Here is a 16,703-nt window from a genome sequence, read left to right as displayed (position 1 = left end):
TATGGAGTAGGGTCTGGAACGACGCTCAAAAAAAAAAAAATCCTCAAATCCTTCCAAACAGGTTTCCCTCTTTTAAAAACTGAAATAAGGCCTGATAACTTTTACTTCCCGATTCCTTTCGCAACAAATCAACAAGATCCAGTTCGATTTTTAGGTTACTGAGATTTTGATTGTCTCCTCCTCCTCATATATATATATATCCTCATATATATATCCTCATATCCCTGCGGGCGGTTTATCCTTAGAGCTCGGGTCCTCTACCAGAGGCCTGGGAGCTTGAGGGTCCTGCAGTATCTTAGCTGTTCCCAGGACTGCGCTCTTCTGGACAGAGATCTCCGATGTTGTTCCCGGGATCTGCTGGAGCCACTTGCCTAGCTTGGGAGTCACCGCACCTAGTGCTCCGATTACCACGGGGACCACCGTTACCTTCACCCTCCACATCCTCTCGAGCTCTTCTCTGAGCCCTTGGTATTTCTCCAGCTTCTCGTGTTCCTTCTTCCTGATGTTGCTGTCATTGGGAACCGCTACATCGATCACTACGGCCGTCTTCTTCTGTTTGTCTACCACCACTATGTCCGGTTGGTTAGCCACCACCATTTTGTCCGTCTGTATCTGGAAGTCCCACAGGATCTTAGCTCGGTCATTCTCCACCACCCTTGGGGGCATCTCCCATTTTGACCTCGGGACTTCCAGGTTATACTCGGCACAGATGTTCCTGTACACTATGCCGGCCATTTGGTTATGGCGTTCCATGTATGCCTTGCCTGCTAGCATCTTGCACCCTGCTGTTATGTGCTGGATTGTCTCTGGGGCATATATATGTATGTATATATATATATATATATATATATATATATATATATATATATATATATATATATATATATATATATATATACACATACATACATATACATACACACACACACACACATCACCAGGTATTGTAAATTCTTGATTGTGGCTCTTTTACTTATTAGGTTATCATTACTTTTTCACACAGGGCCAGGTAGGTTTGGATAACCTCTATTCCCATAATAAGTGGTTTATCATTTTAAAACTGCAGTTTTTACAGTCAGGTGATCTTTGTCTAATAATAAAATATAAAAGCAACTTGCTAACTAAGCTAGCTAGTGTTAGCCAATAACACTGCAGTCCACCCTCCCGTCCAGGTCATAATGTTAGCAGTCACAATTATAAAGCTGTAGCTTTAAAACTGGGCTTCACAAACCAACAGCTAATCTAAAGTTGGCTTTGTCCATCTTTTGTATACAGTCTATGAGGAGGTTTGCTCTGAGATCTGTAAGAACCAGTGAGAAACAGGCCAGTTTGAACTGGAGAAGCAGTATGGAAACACAGCTAACACATTTTTAACATTTTCTAAAGCCTGAGTACAAAGTTGGTGTTTTTTTTACATGTCTTAACCACAGGTAGGTGTGCAGAGGCAGCCCGACACTGTCAGTGGCTAAAAAAGTTGTTCAAGAGCGAGTGGTCTTCACACCTCTGCAAACGCACAGAGCTAGTTATGCATGTATAGTTTCCATCGAGGGTTCAACTTGTTGGCTAAATGTATGTATGTGGGAGAGACATGGAAAAGTACAGCTGTGACTCAGCGGTGCCTGTGTGAGGACTGCGATAGGTTAACCCCACGAGCCACACCGAGGCGAAACTCATTAGTGTTCATGTGCCAGAATGAACGGGCAGAGTTATTAGTTTTTGTAATCACCATTCTGACTTTTTGATTTAATTCAGCTTCAGATAGTTTCCAGAGTGTGTTTGTTCATTTTGTTCTTTTTAAATGTTTAGTTTGTATGTTTCAGTGTTTTAGTGTTAGTTTTAGTCTTGGGTATTGAGGCAGATTGAGGTATCCTCATCAGAAACTTTTGAACACCTGTTGTTACCATTTTGTAAATTTGCAAATTTTGTAAATTAGTCAGACGTCCCACGTTTGAGTCTGAAACGCATACAGCTCAAGAGCTGTAGGCGTAGACAATAATATGACTGAATTTTTAGTCTTTTAGTAAAAATGCCTTGCTATGACTCTTGGGGTGTTTTTTTATACCTGCCTTGTTCATTCTGTTTAAATCAAGCTCTGACGTGAATACTGTCATTGTAATCGGGTGAGATGTTTTAGTGATGATGGTCTCGATCAAACTCCAATCAAACTCCAGAGCCGTTCATCTGTAGTAAGAGCATGATTTGACCAAACTACCAGCTGTTTGAGTTTGAGCTCAGTGCCTTCCTGTTGCCAGGTCTGCTTTGGAGGAAGCTGTTTGGGTTCGGTGCTTTTAACGTTCAACAATTCACTTCAGTTCTATTTATATAGCACCAAATCCCAACAACAGTTGCCTCAAGGTACTTTATATTGTAAAGATCCCACAATACTAAAAACAAAGAAATCCCCAGCAATCATGTGACCCTTTATGAGCAAGCGTTTGTTGACAGTGGGAAGGAAAAACTCCCTTTTAATAGGAAGAAACCTCCAGCAGAACCAGTTTCAGGAAGGGGGATTATCTGCTGCAACCAGTTGGAGTGAGGGGAGGAAGACAGAGCCAGAGATGAATAATACGTAATGGTCGACATCACTGAGTGTTCGATTGTACTTAGACATGCTGTAAATTAAAGTGTGTGTGTATGTCTGTGCAGGTGTGTAACTGGGAGAACAAGACTTGCAGCAGAAAGCATTCTGAGTGCTCAGCTGAAGGGTGCTTTACAAACACCAGTCCTTTTACTATTTGATGTTAACAATAAGTTGAAGTGCAAAAAATTGCAAAAAACAAACAAAACAAAGACAGAACACAATGATACAGACACAACACTGCAATAGAAATGTGCAAAATCAACTTGGTGTATGAATGTGTGTCAGTCCAGTCACTGAGTGTCTGACAGTGAAGGCCTGAATGCTCCGGTACCTTTTGCTAGAAGGCAGCAGGATGGAGAGTGTGTGTGAGGGGTGTGTGGGGTCCTCCACAACGCTGGTGGCTTTGCGGATGCAGCGGGTGCGACACGTATCATCCAAGATCAGCATGTTTCTCCAAGTCCAACAACTTTCTGGGCTGCCTGAAATGTGTAGCTGGATGTTCTGGATGTTCAGCGTTGAGAGTGAAGAGCCGATCACACATCACTCCAGCTGTTCCAGGGAGTGTTTTCTCCTCCATCGTACCTCTGATACAGAAGGACTGCTTCATGACAGAAACAATGAAACGTCTGTAAATCGTTGAACAGTGTGGGAACATTTCTGAGAATCTGAAACAACAATGCAATGAAAGAAAATTAATAGAGAAGTAGAAAAAACAGTCTCTCTTTGTGTGTGCACTGCTAAGTACAAACATGCCGGGGACTTTTTTGTGCAAATCGTTGAGTAGAAATGTGCCAGAAACAGGAAACACAGAGAAACCATCAGCTTACAGTAAAAAAAAAACTCGCCTGGCTGTGACAACTGATACAAGATGCATCCTTGTGTACATCCTCTAATGGGAACGTCCTCCTCCTCCCTCTGTTTCATCACAGTACCAGTAAACACGAGAACCAAAAACACGAGTCCTGCAGGTGGGAGGAGTCACAGCTCTGAGACACCAGGTACACTTTCCAACATTTTACTCTTTAAAACTGAACCTACAAACATATACAGTGGAGTCAGTCCCAAAGTGTGCAGCCAACAGGTGCAGACTGTCAGTGGATCTGGTCCTGTGCATCAGACTGACCCTTTACACCAACATGGTTGAGACATTCTAACAACACTCAGAGGAAAAGTGAAGTTTGACGTTGTAAAATTTTCATGACACCAAATAAACGTGTAAAAGGCTGAAAAAGGCTGATCGTGAAACTCACTGGACCCTGATGAGAGATGATTTCATCAACATGTTGGGCAGCAACCTCCTGCTGCAAAACTCGTTTTGCTTTGTTTTGTACCCCACACAGATTCGTTATGCTGGGAGGAAGTGACCCCCCCCCCCCCACACACACACACACACACCCCACCCTGGAGTATTTAATCTGCGCGCTCTCGCAGTAGGAAATCTTTATCCTGTGGTTTCAGTCAGGAAACATGTCAAGCGCTGTTTCGTGTGAGCGCCATCGTAGCTTGAATTTGTCAAAGTGGGGGAGGACATCATGGATTATTCTCTGCTTTGTGGTCTCAGGTACATGTTTGTTTTATTTTGTTAAATTTTGTGTTATTTTTGTGATGAGGATCTTGAACCGTCTCTTGAAATATTCATAAACGTATTTCTGATTTGGTTTCTGGCAATGTGACATTTCAGTTGCTTCTGTGTTGTTATTAATTTAAGAAGCTGCGAGCATTTCAGTGTTAAACCTCAAAGATACCGGCAGAAATGTGACCCTTCACAATAAAAGTCTGTCCTGAATGGAGACATCTTAGCTCGTCATGAATAAAGAGAATAATTTGGATCATGGTCTGGCATATGTTTTTTATGATCTTTCCCTCTGCAGTGAGGGGCAGAACTAATTTTCAGCCAAACTGAAAGTTAACCCATTTTTTCTAATTTTATTTATTATTCACATAAAAAGCTTGTAGTGAATGAATCTATGTGACTTCTTAGCTTGCTCTTTTTTTAGATTTAGAGCTCATTCTCTGAATCTTTCTCTGCATTCGTTTCAGAATGGAACTCTTTAAAAAAATATATTTTTAAGGAGCTGCAAAGATTTTACCTTAGTTGACCCATTTCCTCTCTGAAGATGTCGATGACTAGCTACAAGGTAACACAAAGTATTGAGGTTACCTCTTCCTGTGGTTTAAACAGACAGATGTAAAATCTCTGCAGGTGCCAACCAGCTGAAACATGTAATAGTTTCTCGGGAACTGATAAAGTAAACCTTAACAACAACAATTCACAAATTAAAATGCAATCATGCTGGAATCGTTTAGTTTTGTTGGTACAGACATGGTGCTTATCATCAATGAGTGGCTGAAGCCTGTATGACCACAGTCTCAAAACCTTAACAAATGTGTGGACAGTTCTAAACTGTTACATGTTCAATGTTAAAGGTAACTGTAACATAAATGCTGTGTCAGATACTGAATTGCCTCCTAAAACAATCAGAATCCCAGCTGTTAGCAAACATGCAGGGATACACTCATTCATTCTGTCTAAGCTAACAGCTAATGTTAAAAGACAAACTCAAAAGTTGTCATTTTAAGCCACATAAACACGTCAGCTTTTATCTATTATATTTACCTGTATGTAAGAAGGAAGTGCCGCTGGGATCAAATCTCTTTGACCAGCAAAGGTAGCAGCAAGCTTAAAGACAAGATACTAGAGACGGTTAAATTCAACGATAGATATAAGCTCCAGATCAGATCCTTCTGCAAAGTACATTACATTAAAAAATATGAAATTCAATTCAAATTTATTTACACAGCGCCAAATCACAACAACAGTCGCCTCAATGTGCTTTATATTGTACAGTAGAGCCTACAATAATACATACAGAGAAAAACCCAAAAAGCAAGCACTTTGGCGACAGTGGGAAGGAAAAACTCCCTTTTAACAGGAAGAAACCTCCGGCAGAGCCAGGCTCAGGGAGGGGCGGGGCCATCTGCTGCCAGTGTGCTGACCTAGCAGCAGTCCCGAACATAACGGTTTCCAAACAGCCAGAAATGTTAAAAAGCAACTGTTTGGGGGAGTGTAGCTGAGACTGTTTCACAGGTACACATGTGCCGCACTGTTTCTTGTGAACAGTCTGTGATGATAATCCACCCGATTCATGAAAAATGAAGAGACTTTTAATTAAAGACAGAAAGGCATGAACACTGAATGACGAGATAAACCACCATAACATATCACAGGGTTAAAAGAAACAAGTTCAAGAAAAGCTTGTCATCCATCCATATTCTCAAGTTCTTGTATACTTGTACACCCTTTGGTATCAGATGTAAAACTGCTAAGTCAGCACAGTGCTGTAGATGAGATTTCGAGTACACCATAAATGTTTTCGCTTTGTGAGCGTTTACGTTTGTGAGTGATATTCAGTCTGAAGCTCTGCCCGCAGCACAGAGGGAGCGCGTGCATAAATATCAGTATCATCAGCATAGAGGTGTGTTTCTGCTTCGGTGTGTTTTTCGGAAAAACACAGCTTGCTCAGATCAGATGAGATTAGAAAGTTTCACTTGTGCAGCTGTGATGGGAATTACACACATTCAGCATTTCAGTGAACTTCCTGACTGACTGCCAGCAGTTTAAATTCTAATGAGCTACAAATCTGTTAAAAGACTCATTGAAAGACCAAGCACTGGTCTCTCATAGAGAGCAAAGACACAAATGCAATGTAAGGAAAAAACGGAGCTTGGTGTTTATATCAAAGCACAACCAGTAGGACGCTGAGAACCACGAGAAATATGCATCATTATCTTTGTTTAGATTGTGAGGCAAACGCAGCCCAGCCCTAACACAAGAGTGTTGGTGCATATTAAGAGGTTAACCACTCCTATAACTGTAAGAGGATGAAAGCTAATGTTTCTCACTGAAACATTTAGCAAGAAGAGTTGTTGTTCCAAACTGCTTTTGATGCCGGTCCCAGACTTAAACTTCAGTTATGCACAAAGACATAAAGGAGAGTGCTGTACCAGCATCACGGTCTCTTCAGTTAGAATATGAAAAGTAACTTGTTGTTTATGTTTATGCTGATTGGTTGTTTTTGTCACTTTCAACAGTTTTTGCGCTTGAATTTGGCTGTTGGGAAATGTTGGTGTACACTGTACATATTTTTGGGGGAAGTGAAAATAGAAGCAAGTAACGATGCAGATCCACTAAAAATAACGTCTTCCCAAAGTTCTTCTTTCAGGGATTTTTAAAGAAAATTCCTCTGTGTCACTTCTTGTTTAAGTTCTTGAAGCGTGACCAGCAGGCGACCCTCACGACTGTTCTGGTTTCTACTTTACCTTCATTCATCTGCAGGAAAACTTTTATGCAATGTCACCTCTTCTTCTCACCATCAATACAGACTAAATGTTTATATCAGTAAAGAATTTTAAAGATAAAACAGCCTCCTCTGTTCTCATTACATACATGATGTCATTTGGAATGAGTCTGCCTGTCATGTGTTTGTACTGTATTTAATAATTTGCAGGTATCAGCGTTGTCTTTTGTCCTGTATCTCTACTCTCACTCAACCAGTTGCAGCCAGAAGTTTCTTCCTGTTAAAAGGAAGTTTTTCCTTCCTGCGGTCACCAAGTGCTTGTTTATAGGGGGTTGTTGCTGATATTTAGTTCTAATTACATACAATATAAAACACGTCGAGGTAACTGTTGTTGTGATTTGGAGTTAATGGATGAAACTGAAAGTTCCACTAAGAAGGTTGCTGTTGTTAAAGGATGTGTTTTAAACCAAACCATAATGTTTCCTGCGACCTGGATTTGCTTCTAGGATTTTCCGTGTTTCTGTTTTGGATTCCTTCATGTCTTGCTTCAGTCATCTCCTCTTGTCTTTGATGCATTAGTATTCTTGTCGATCTAACTTCTCCTTATTTTCTGTTTTACTTTGAAATTTGTTCATATTTTCATGCCTTGCATTAGTTTTCCTTGTGTTTCTGATTTTCTTGATTAGTTTCACCTGCCTTTCTCTCCTGTGTCTAACACCTCCTCCAATCTTTCCTGCATGGTCAACACGTCTTCTATGCTCCTCAGTTGTGCTCCTCATGCCTGCTTGGATTTGATCTTTTGGACTTTGCTAGTGTTTTGTCTTCTGCATCAGCCTCAATAAAAGGGCAGCTACTCCTCCTTGTGCATTTGGGTCCCTGAAACAACAGTGGCCCTCGAGTGGCTCACTAAACAGAAACTTAAAATGTGGAAAAACCCAGTACTGTAAGTTTTGTCCCTGACTCCGTTTAAAGCTGACCCTTCCTTATTATAACCTTTGCATCCAGTAACTGCAGAGAAACAGTTTTAAAACATTCCCTCATGAGTCACATACTTACTGTAAAGCCTGTGAATTTCAGCCGCACTAGTTTATCAGACACGGAGGTATGAAACTTGGGTAGAAGGCTGCACTCCAGCTTTCCCATGACCACAAGACAGAAGTGGTTCTTCGTATGAAGCTACACATTGGTTGGTAAAATAGCCCAGTGATGACCACAGCCACAAATAATAAAACAGTGTGGTCTTTGGTTTGTGTGTCTGTGCTGCTGTCAGTGTATTCACAACCAATCACAGGTTTAAAGAGGAAGAGGGCATTTCTGTGTCACACTGCTCTTGGACATGACATCACAACTTCCTGTTTTTTAAAGCATGTTGTAAACACTGTTTTTAACGGTGCTATATCAATAAAGTTGTTTTTGACAGTTCATGTTTACTGGCTGTCTTTCAGGTGCTTTCTCTTTGGTCACTGTTCACCAGCCTGCTGTGCTCTCTGCAGCTCTGGGTCAGGATATCATCATGCCCTGTGAGCTCCGGCTGCAAGATGAGAAGCTCCTGTCCCAGCCCATCCTCTACTGGTGGAAATTAAATGAGATGGCTGCTGATTTCATACGGTTGATCCCCTCACAGACCCCGAACAATAGCCGTGCAACCCTTCTGGACAATAACGGGATGTCAACAAACAAGTCAATGATTCTGAAAAGTGTGCAGTGGGCTGACAGCGGGAAGTACCGGTGCAAGCTCTCGCTTCACACAGAGAGGAATGGAAATTTTAGGCAGAAGGGGGACACAACTTCCCTTGTGGTTTACGGTAAATACAAGGCAGAAGATTTGTTGTTTTTTTGTTTATTGCTTCACATGGGCGACCAAACGTAGTCACATTTCACAGTATTCACATCTACTGACTCTTGTTCTGCAGAGTTTGGCTGACAGAGAGGAGGTTTAAGGTTAAAGGTCAGGGGTTAGATTACATTAGACCGTGTCAGGAGGACAGAACAGCCCTCTGTGGCACGTGCACGTGAACAGTTTCCTCTGCAGACCTACAGAGCAGTCTGCAGAAAAGCTGTGAAATATTTGCTCTGAGTATGGAGGTAAAAAACACAGAAAGAAAAACAACGAGGGAAAGGCGACCTGTGTAAAAAGATTCACATGAAAGAGGAATTAAACTAGAGCTGACATCCTGTTTGATATTCTGTTTGAAAAAGAACTTTTAATTAGTGAATACATTTATTATTTATGTTAAATACTTCTGGTTCCAGTGATTAAACCCGAACTTCTGAAAGAATTTTATAAAAATATGTGTCTATGACCGTGCTGTACGTGTGTCTCTTGTTTCAGGCGCCACGGTCTTTAATGTCACCAAACACGCTCCCTGCATGCTAGGCTGTGAGGTCAGCGTGACGCGGGATGCTGGATTTTCTTTGCACATTTTTCACAACGGCCGTCGACTCCAAAATGTTACCTCAGCTCCAGGAGACGCCGACGCCGCTCTGCCGTACGTCACTCTCTCTGAGACCGTACCTCTGTGGTCGCGTGGGAAATACGAGTGCCAGCTGCACCTGAGGGATGACGTGATTACAAAGAGCATCTTCCACAGCAACCTGTCTGGTAATCAATTCAATTCAATTTTATTTATACAGCACCAAATCACAACACTGCTGCTAACGGCCATCTGCTGCAACCAGCTGGGGTGAGAGAAGGAAGACAGGACAAAAGACATGCTGTGGAAGAGAGACAGAGATTAATGACAAGAGTGATTCAGTGCAGAGAGGTCTGTGAACACATAGTGATTGAGAAGGGTGACTGAAACTCTTCAAATAAGCCTCTGCAGATGATCTGTTAGCTGTTTGACAACTACTCTTTCAAGGATGTTTGATATGAAAGGAAGGTTGGAGATTGGCCTATAATTAGCTAAGACTACTGGGTCTAGAGATGCTTTTTGAGTAAAGGTTTAACTACAGCCAGCTTGAAGGCCTTCTGGCACATAGCTGATCATTAGAGATAGGTTGATCATATTTAAGATCGAAGCATTAATTAATGGCAGGACTTCTTTGAGCAGTTTTGTAGGAATGGGGTCTAAAAGACACGTTGATGGTTTGGAGGAAGTAATTATTGAAGTTAACTCAGAAAGATCGCTTGGAGAAAAAGAGTCTAAGGGCATTGAAGATGATAACAGTGGGTGGATTATATTCTTAAACTTAGTTACAGCGCTTTGAGAAAGACATCTACTTTGATAAAGTCTACTCTCCACTGCTGTGTAATCAATTATTGTAAATGTAAATGTTATCAGGAAATGATCAGACAGGAGAGGGTTTTCAGGAAACACTGTTAAATGTTCAGTTTCTATGCCATATGTTAAAACAAGATCTAGAGTGTGATTAAAGTGGTGGGTGGGTTCTTTTACATTTGAGAGAAACCAATTGAGTCTAATAACAGATTAAATGCCATGTTGAGGCTGTCATTTTTAGCATCTACATGGATGTTAAAATCACCCACAATAATTATTTTATCTGAGCTCAGAACTAAATTAGATATAAAGTCTGAGAAATCAGACAGAAACTCTGTGTAAGGCCCAGGTGGACGATAGATGATAACAAGTAAGACTGGTTTCTGAGTTTCACAGCTGGGGTGGACGAGGCTAAGCATCAGGCTTTCAAATGAATTAAAAGTCTGTCTGGGTCTTTCATTAATTGATAGGCTGGTGTGAAAAATTGCTGCCACACCTCCCCCCCGGCCTGTGCTTCGAGATTTCTGGTAGTTAGAATGACTCGGGGGTGTTGATTCATTTAAACTAACATAATCATCCTGCTGCAACCAGGTTTCTGTAAGGCAGAGTAAATCGATTTGTTGATCAATTATTAAGTCATGTACTAACAGAGACTTGGAGGAGAGAGACCTAATATTTAATAATCCACATTTCACTGTTTTACTCTTTGGTTCAGATGTGGATACTGTATTGTTCTTTCTTTGTGATTGTTTATGTTTAAGTTGTTTGTTGCTGGTTTTTAGTTTGTTTTTTGTCTTTTTGGAAGCTGACACAGTCTCTATGGAGATGGGTTTTTGGGGGGGTAGCAGGAGGAGAGAAGCTGCAGAGAGGCGTGTAAGACTGCAACTCTGCTTCCTGGTCCCAACTCTGGATACTCATATTTTGGGGGGTTTAATAAATTTGTCCATATTTCTAGAAATGAGAGCTTTTAGTGACCTCCGATTGAGTCAATCATCAGATTAATCATCGTCCTCCTGAGAGGAATCAATGACACTGCAGATTTTGAACAGTAAAAATTAAGCTTTACAGAAATTTTTTTAACAGGAAATATGAAAAATCCTGAATTTCTGTGTGAGATTTTCTTTGCACGACTCTGTTCGCTTATGCTTCTTTAAAAGATGAGCTAAAATGTTTTTTAGGGGCACAGCAGCTGTGTGTCTGAAATCTGGACTTTATACTTTCTACAGTTTATTAAAGTTTTTGGTATTTCTTACTTTAATTTAAATTGTGAATTTAGTGATATATCATGTTATATTGTTGTAGTTAAGATGACTTCGTTGAATGAACATGAGCTAATAATTCCTTAATGATGTGATTGTCGTGCTTTTTCCGACGGCACAGCAGGTCGTCTGCTTTTATTTTATTTTGGTGTAGCTTTTCTTATAAATTTGACATTTTTTCTCATATAGTCACAAGTTTTCTTTTCATAAACTGGCCATTAAATCTTTGTAGATTTACTAAATGTTTTTCAGAAACTATTACTTTTACCTTATGGTAAATTTAGCAAGTTTTTGAACCCCTTTGCTCAACCTCTTCAGTGGTTATGTAAGTAAAGTGTCTAAAGACTAGGAAAGAAGTAACTACAGGTATGTTTTAGCATGCTTACCTAAACGACTAGCCTGACTGACTCACTTCGCCATCTTGTGGTACAACGTTGATATTACACAAAAGTACAGCCTGGCTCTCTAACAACTTCAGGCGCTGTCTCTTCAACACAGTACAGATTTTTTTGGACATAAAGTCCATGAAAGGTCTTTCTTTCTTTCTCCCTATGTTGACATTCACTCTGAGGGGTTTAAACCGATTTCATGTACAATGTGTATCTTTGAAGAGGAAACCTGTTTAATCGTGAAAGGTTTTTTTCTCATTGGTTTCAGAAGTTGGAGAAGGTGATAAAAATGAGTCCACTACATGTTCATCAGCGCGTCATGGTGAGTTTGTCATTTAAGCTTCTAGAAATATGCTCTTACTGGAAAAAGGACTCCAACACTGCACTCGTGTGTTATTGATAATGGGATCAAACTTCACACAAAGGGTTTTGTGCGTTTTGATTTCAGGCGTGTACCCAGAGCCGTGGTTCTTGTACGTGGCCCTACTCCTGGTGCCTGTCACCGTCCTCATAGGCCTGTTGAGCGCCATGCTGATGTGCAGATGACTTTATCAGCATCTGGCTGGAATGGAGAGGCGGAGATCCAGCTGTGGAGATCCAGTCTGCCCGGAAATAATCAGAAATATTTAGTAAAGGTTTATCAGTGATAAAAGGCTGCAAATATTTATCAGTTTCCTCATCACTCAACTTTTAGAAACACATCAAGGTAACAAAAGACATTAAAGTGGTAACTATCGAGGGAACGAACTACAAAAACAAACAAAAAACGCTGCAAAATTTAACTGAAATGTTCACCACCAGGGGGCTCCACCCTGTTTTTTTCCCCTTTGCCAAGCCGCCATTGTAAATGAGGGTTTACTGTTAAAGAGCTGCCTTTAAGTAAAGGTTCAACTAACTCACCACACTATTCTTTCACAAAAACTGATATTACAGTACATCAGTAAGTAAAACTGACTCATGTCAAACGTTTCACAGATAAAAATCTCAAAGTGCTTCACAATAAAACACCAGAAATAAAAGTATTAGATGTCAAAGTCAGCCAGGACAGCCCAGCCATGTTTTTACCTCGAGATAATATCTGTTTGAGACACTATGCTGACATAGAGACACAGCGGCTACTTCGTTAAATTCTACTAACAGCTTCAGTTCATTATAAACGCAGAGTTTTTACAATAAGCACCTTAAAGCGCACGTTTCTGTTTCTTAGACGCTCCTGGTTTGTATTAGCGTGTTGTACCTTAAAAGCTTAACCAGGGACAACATCTACCTATCAGCTATGGCTCTAACTCCTACATACATGGGATCTTTATTAATGTAATAATGTTTACATGCATTACTAATGGAATGAATTATTAATCTAACTATAATATGTGAATAAACCGTGATTCTTACAGGTCTTTGTTTGTCTTTTGTGCATTTTATTTTGAAAGGTTTTGCTGTTGTGGATCTTTGTGAAACTTTGTTCTGGTTCCTCTTTCATCAGAAATGTGTTTTGTTTTGTTAGCTGTCACTTCCTGGCTCCTCAGAGGTATAAAACCATCGTTACGATTACACTCAGAGTTTTTTCTTTATGAACTGAAACATTTCTTGTAATTTTAACATCTCAGATGATGTTAGTCATTCATACGTTGCTGCGTAGTCTGGATTACCAAAAACCAGCATCTCGAGTTTCATCTCCACTGAAATCTCAGTTGCCCCAACAGGGATTTATTACTGAAGCATTAAAAGGACATAACACAGTGTTGATAAAGTTGCACAGAGAGGTAAAATGACAGCTTAATATTATTTTGAGGACTTTCAAAAAAGAAGAGAAACCCTGCAGCGTGTTGAAAGGATGCTTCAGCCTAGAAACCGTTAAAAATACTGTTATGAATACATTTTATTGTAACTGAATCTCTAACATTAATATTAAAACCACGTCTGAGCTGTTAAACACCTCAGTGAAGCTGTGACAGCCGGCTAAACGGTCCCACCAACGGTCGTTTCAACAACGCGCAGCTTGGATTGATTTTTCTCAGCGGCCGTCATTGTGTGTGTGTGTGTGTGTGTGTGTGTGTGTGCATGTTTTTATGCACCATTAAAGGCTAAAATGGGGACTTGTGGTTAATAAAAGCAGCTGTGAAACCTCACTGCTGCCACCTAAAATGACAGATTGAGAAGTTAGCCGTAAAAATGTGAGTGAGCTGGAAACTTTCCGTGTGGTTGTCACTTCTGAGCTATGAATGACAAACAAGGACCTCGCCTGCTGTTCGCTTCAACATTTGGAGACTTATGATGACTAAATATTTCCTTTCTGTGCCCATTCAGTCACACGAGTCAGCCTCTTTCTGTTTGATTTTATTTTTTTCTTTGAATTTATGAATCTTACAGTCTTGCGTTTCCCTGCAGGCATGTTCTTAGCTGACACTCTGTCTGGTCGTCTGCTGCTGTGACCCTTTTATGTTCCCCTAAAAGGTCAAGGGGACGTGGGGAAAGTAACAAGTAGTGTCCGGGTTGAAAAAAGGAGACATGAAGGCAAAGTAGTTTAATTAAAGGTTTTTATGAAGATTTTTATTACTAATAAACTGAAAGTGATGGACAAACCGCTGTCTCCTATAAAAAAGAGGAAAAATAAGAAAATCAACGAGTTGGTCATGAAACAGAAAAGGAGGTTAAAAAACGTTAAATCAATGTTACGTCCCCTGGCTAGTCTAGGGGGTTGAAGGGACGAACATAAATGTGGATAGAGAAGGAGGAGCCAAGATGGTAATTTTAGAAGGTTTATTTAATACTGGTGATGGGATTTGGGTTCAGACTGAGGTGTAACATCAGGGAGAGCCAAGGCCAACATAACAAACAAAACATCCCTGACGTAAAAATAAAAGAAACTTACCTAACTCCAAAGAAACAAAATATACAACCTATAACCATAACCTACCTAACAACACATAAACAGGAGAAAACAGGGTGTCAAAACAAAAGGCAGCTCTCCCCTACAAGCAGTCTGAACATGAAGAAAACAACAACGCTCATACAAGATACAAAGGCCTGCACAAGTATGCCAACCAAAATGGCCAGAGGGCCCAGAAGCACAGCTCCACAGGCCTTAAATAGTGCTCTGCTGATTACCAATTAGCCAGACTCTGCGCAGCATCCAATCAGGACAGAGGAGGTGGAGCCTGGACAAAACAAAGGGTTAATAGGGAGAAGAGACGTCCTCCTGGGGGATGTAACACACACACGCTCACCTCTCCACAGACCAGCAGAAAGAAGCCGCCACACACAGCACAGCTGGCACTACAGCTCTTCTTTCGCTGGCCTGAAGTACTCTCTGGGTATTTGCTGAGTACAGCCAGCTGTCCCAGAAAAGGTGACCCTCAAGGCTAGTGATGGGCAGATGAAGCCCCATGAAGCACTGAAGCTTTTCATCCAATTGGTTCACCCCAACGCGAAGCTTCATGAAGCTTCATTTGCTCTAGTAGGACACCTACTGGACGTAAAAATAATAGCTGGCATGAATTTGAAGAGTGTGGCATTTTGCACACAGCCTGTAAATGTCAACAACAAAAGGAGTGTGTAAAACATGTATATTGTAGTGATGGCAGTATACTGTGTATATTTATAGTGGCAGTATGGGAAATGATTATTTGGAAATGCTTGAAATGGAAATGATCATTTACTGTGAGGTGAGGTGTGGTTGGGGTGTGGACAGTAGTTGTGCTTTTGTAACGTTGAGGTATGGACAGCTACACACTGAGGCTTTGAGCCTCAGTCCTGCCTGTTCACATTTTATTCTGTAAAAACTAAATTTTCACTGCTTTTATGACCTTTAGTGGGGAGAACATAGCTGGGATTTAATGATTTAACAAATCTTTTAACTCCTTTGTCCTCCACAATGCTAAATGGCTGTGAGTCCTCAATCACCATGCTGACCAGGTCTTCATCTATTTGAGATTGTTCTCCTGAGGAAAGACAATAAAGACAAAGCACAAATATAAATATCACACACGTAACTTATAACAGTTGTATAATATTGTTATATCATTTAGTAACATTACTGCATGCTATATTATCATTGCATTTGATGGCTCACCTGGTCTTGCTCCACAATCGGTGTTCCTCTTATTCTCATGCAAAGCTCTGTAGTGCCTAAGCATGGATGAGGTGTTGTTGTTATATCCCAGCTCCCTGGCACATAGCAAACACCTCACCTTGTACAAAAGTCAAGACAGCTCAACATAAATTGTATTGCACCATCAGTATCATGAAAATACATCTTCTGTAGAAATTTACATACCTTGTTGGGAGGAATAAAATCAAAATGTTCCCACACAGGGGAGGACATCCTCCTCTTCTTAGCTGGCTCCATTCTCTCCTGACTTTCTCTCCTCACTCTCATAAACCTCCAAACGGTCTCCAAACTCTCTCTAACCGCAACTCTCCATCAAACACCCACATTTTGAATGAAGTCTGAGGGTTTATATCTGTCATATCTCGCGGCAAAGTTCGAACCACTTCATGAACCAGTCACGTGGTACAGCCGGGCAGCGAGGCTTCGGACGTCATCATTTTCAGCTCCTCCCATAAATGAAGCAAGCCTCGATACGCGCTTCGCGGAAACGCCCCCTCCATTACTCGACACAAGCTCCGAAGCCTCGATACAGAACGTCCCATCACTAGTAAAAAGTGCCTCAGAGCAGCACACGGGCGTGTTATCGTACTGTTGTTAAAAGTTCGTTAGTTTTGGAGCAATGGAATTATGAAACAAGTTAGTCCATTGAGGAGCCCTGTACAACACGTCTTCACATGGCTACCAGACACGCCCCCCGTCATTTTGTTATTATTCAATTCAGAACTGCCCAGACCAGACACAGTGACGTTTCACCAGAATCCCTTTGATCTCTGGTCTTCTTTATGACATCAGCACACTAAAACCTATAAATAGGGGAGAGGTTCTCACTCTTGTCAGTCTTTCA

General features: G+C 40.9%; 1 protein-coding gene across 1 annotated transcript; it reads left to right on the top strand.

The window, feature by feature from the left end:
- The first annotated feature begins 4,034 nt into the window (after window positions 1-4,034).
- Window positions 4,035-13,046, top strand: LOC147319786 (uncharacterized). The gene is made up of 5 exons (XM_086310094.1): window positions 4,035-4,142; window positions 8,325-8,684; window positions 9,212-9,481; window positions 12,017-12,070; window positions 12,197-13,046. The coding sequence occupies exons 1-5, from the start codon at window positions 4,049-4,051 to the stop codon at window positions 12,292-12,294; spliced, it is 876 nt and encodes a 291-aa protein (XP_086166220.1). The 5' UTR covers window positions 4,035-4,048; the 3' UTR covers window positions 12,295-13,046.
- The last annotated feature ends 3,657 nt before the right edge of the window (window positions 13,047-16,703 follow it).

The sequence above is a fragment of the Aulonocara sp. 'chitande type north' Nkhata Bay genome, linkage group LG11 (assembly GCF_057382095.1).
Source record: "Aulonocara sp. 'chitande type north' Nkhata Bay isolate Kocher_YH1m ecotype deep benthic linkage group LG11, A_spYH_male_GT1.1, whole genome shotgun sequence".
NCBI lineage: Eukaryota > Metazoa > Chordata > Actinopteri > Cichliformes > Cichlidae > Aulonocara > Aulonocara sp. 'chitande type north' Nkhata Bay.
The sequence above is the reverse complement of the archived record's forward strand: the minus strand, read 5'-3'. Positions and strand labels throughout refer to the sequence as shown.

Bases quoted from the DNA above. Each gene is read 5' to 3' on its own strand.
- LOC147319786 (XM_086310094.1), top strand. From the start codon at position 4,049: ATGTCAAGCGCTGTTTCGTGTGAGCGCCATCGTAGCTTGAATTTGTCA. The intron at 4,143-8,324 runs GTACATGTTTGT...GCTGTCTTTCAG, and splicing joins TCTCTGCTTTGTGGTCTCAG to GTGCTTTCTCTTTGGTCACT. The intron at 9,482-12,016 runs GTAATCAATTCA...CATTGGTTTCAG, and splicing joins CTTCCACAGCAACCTGTCTG to AAGTTGGAGAAGGTGATAAA.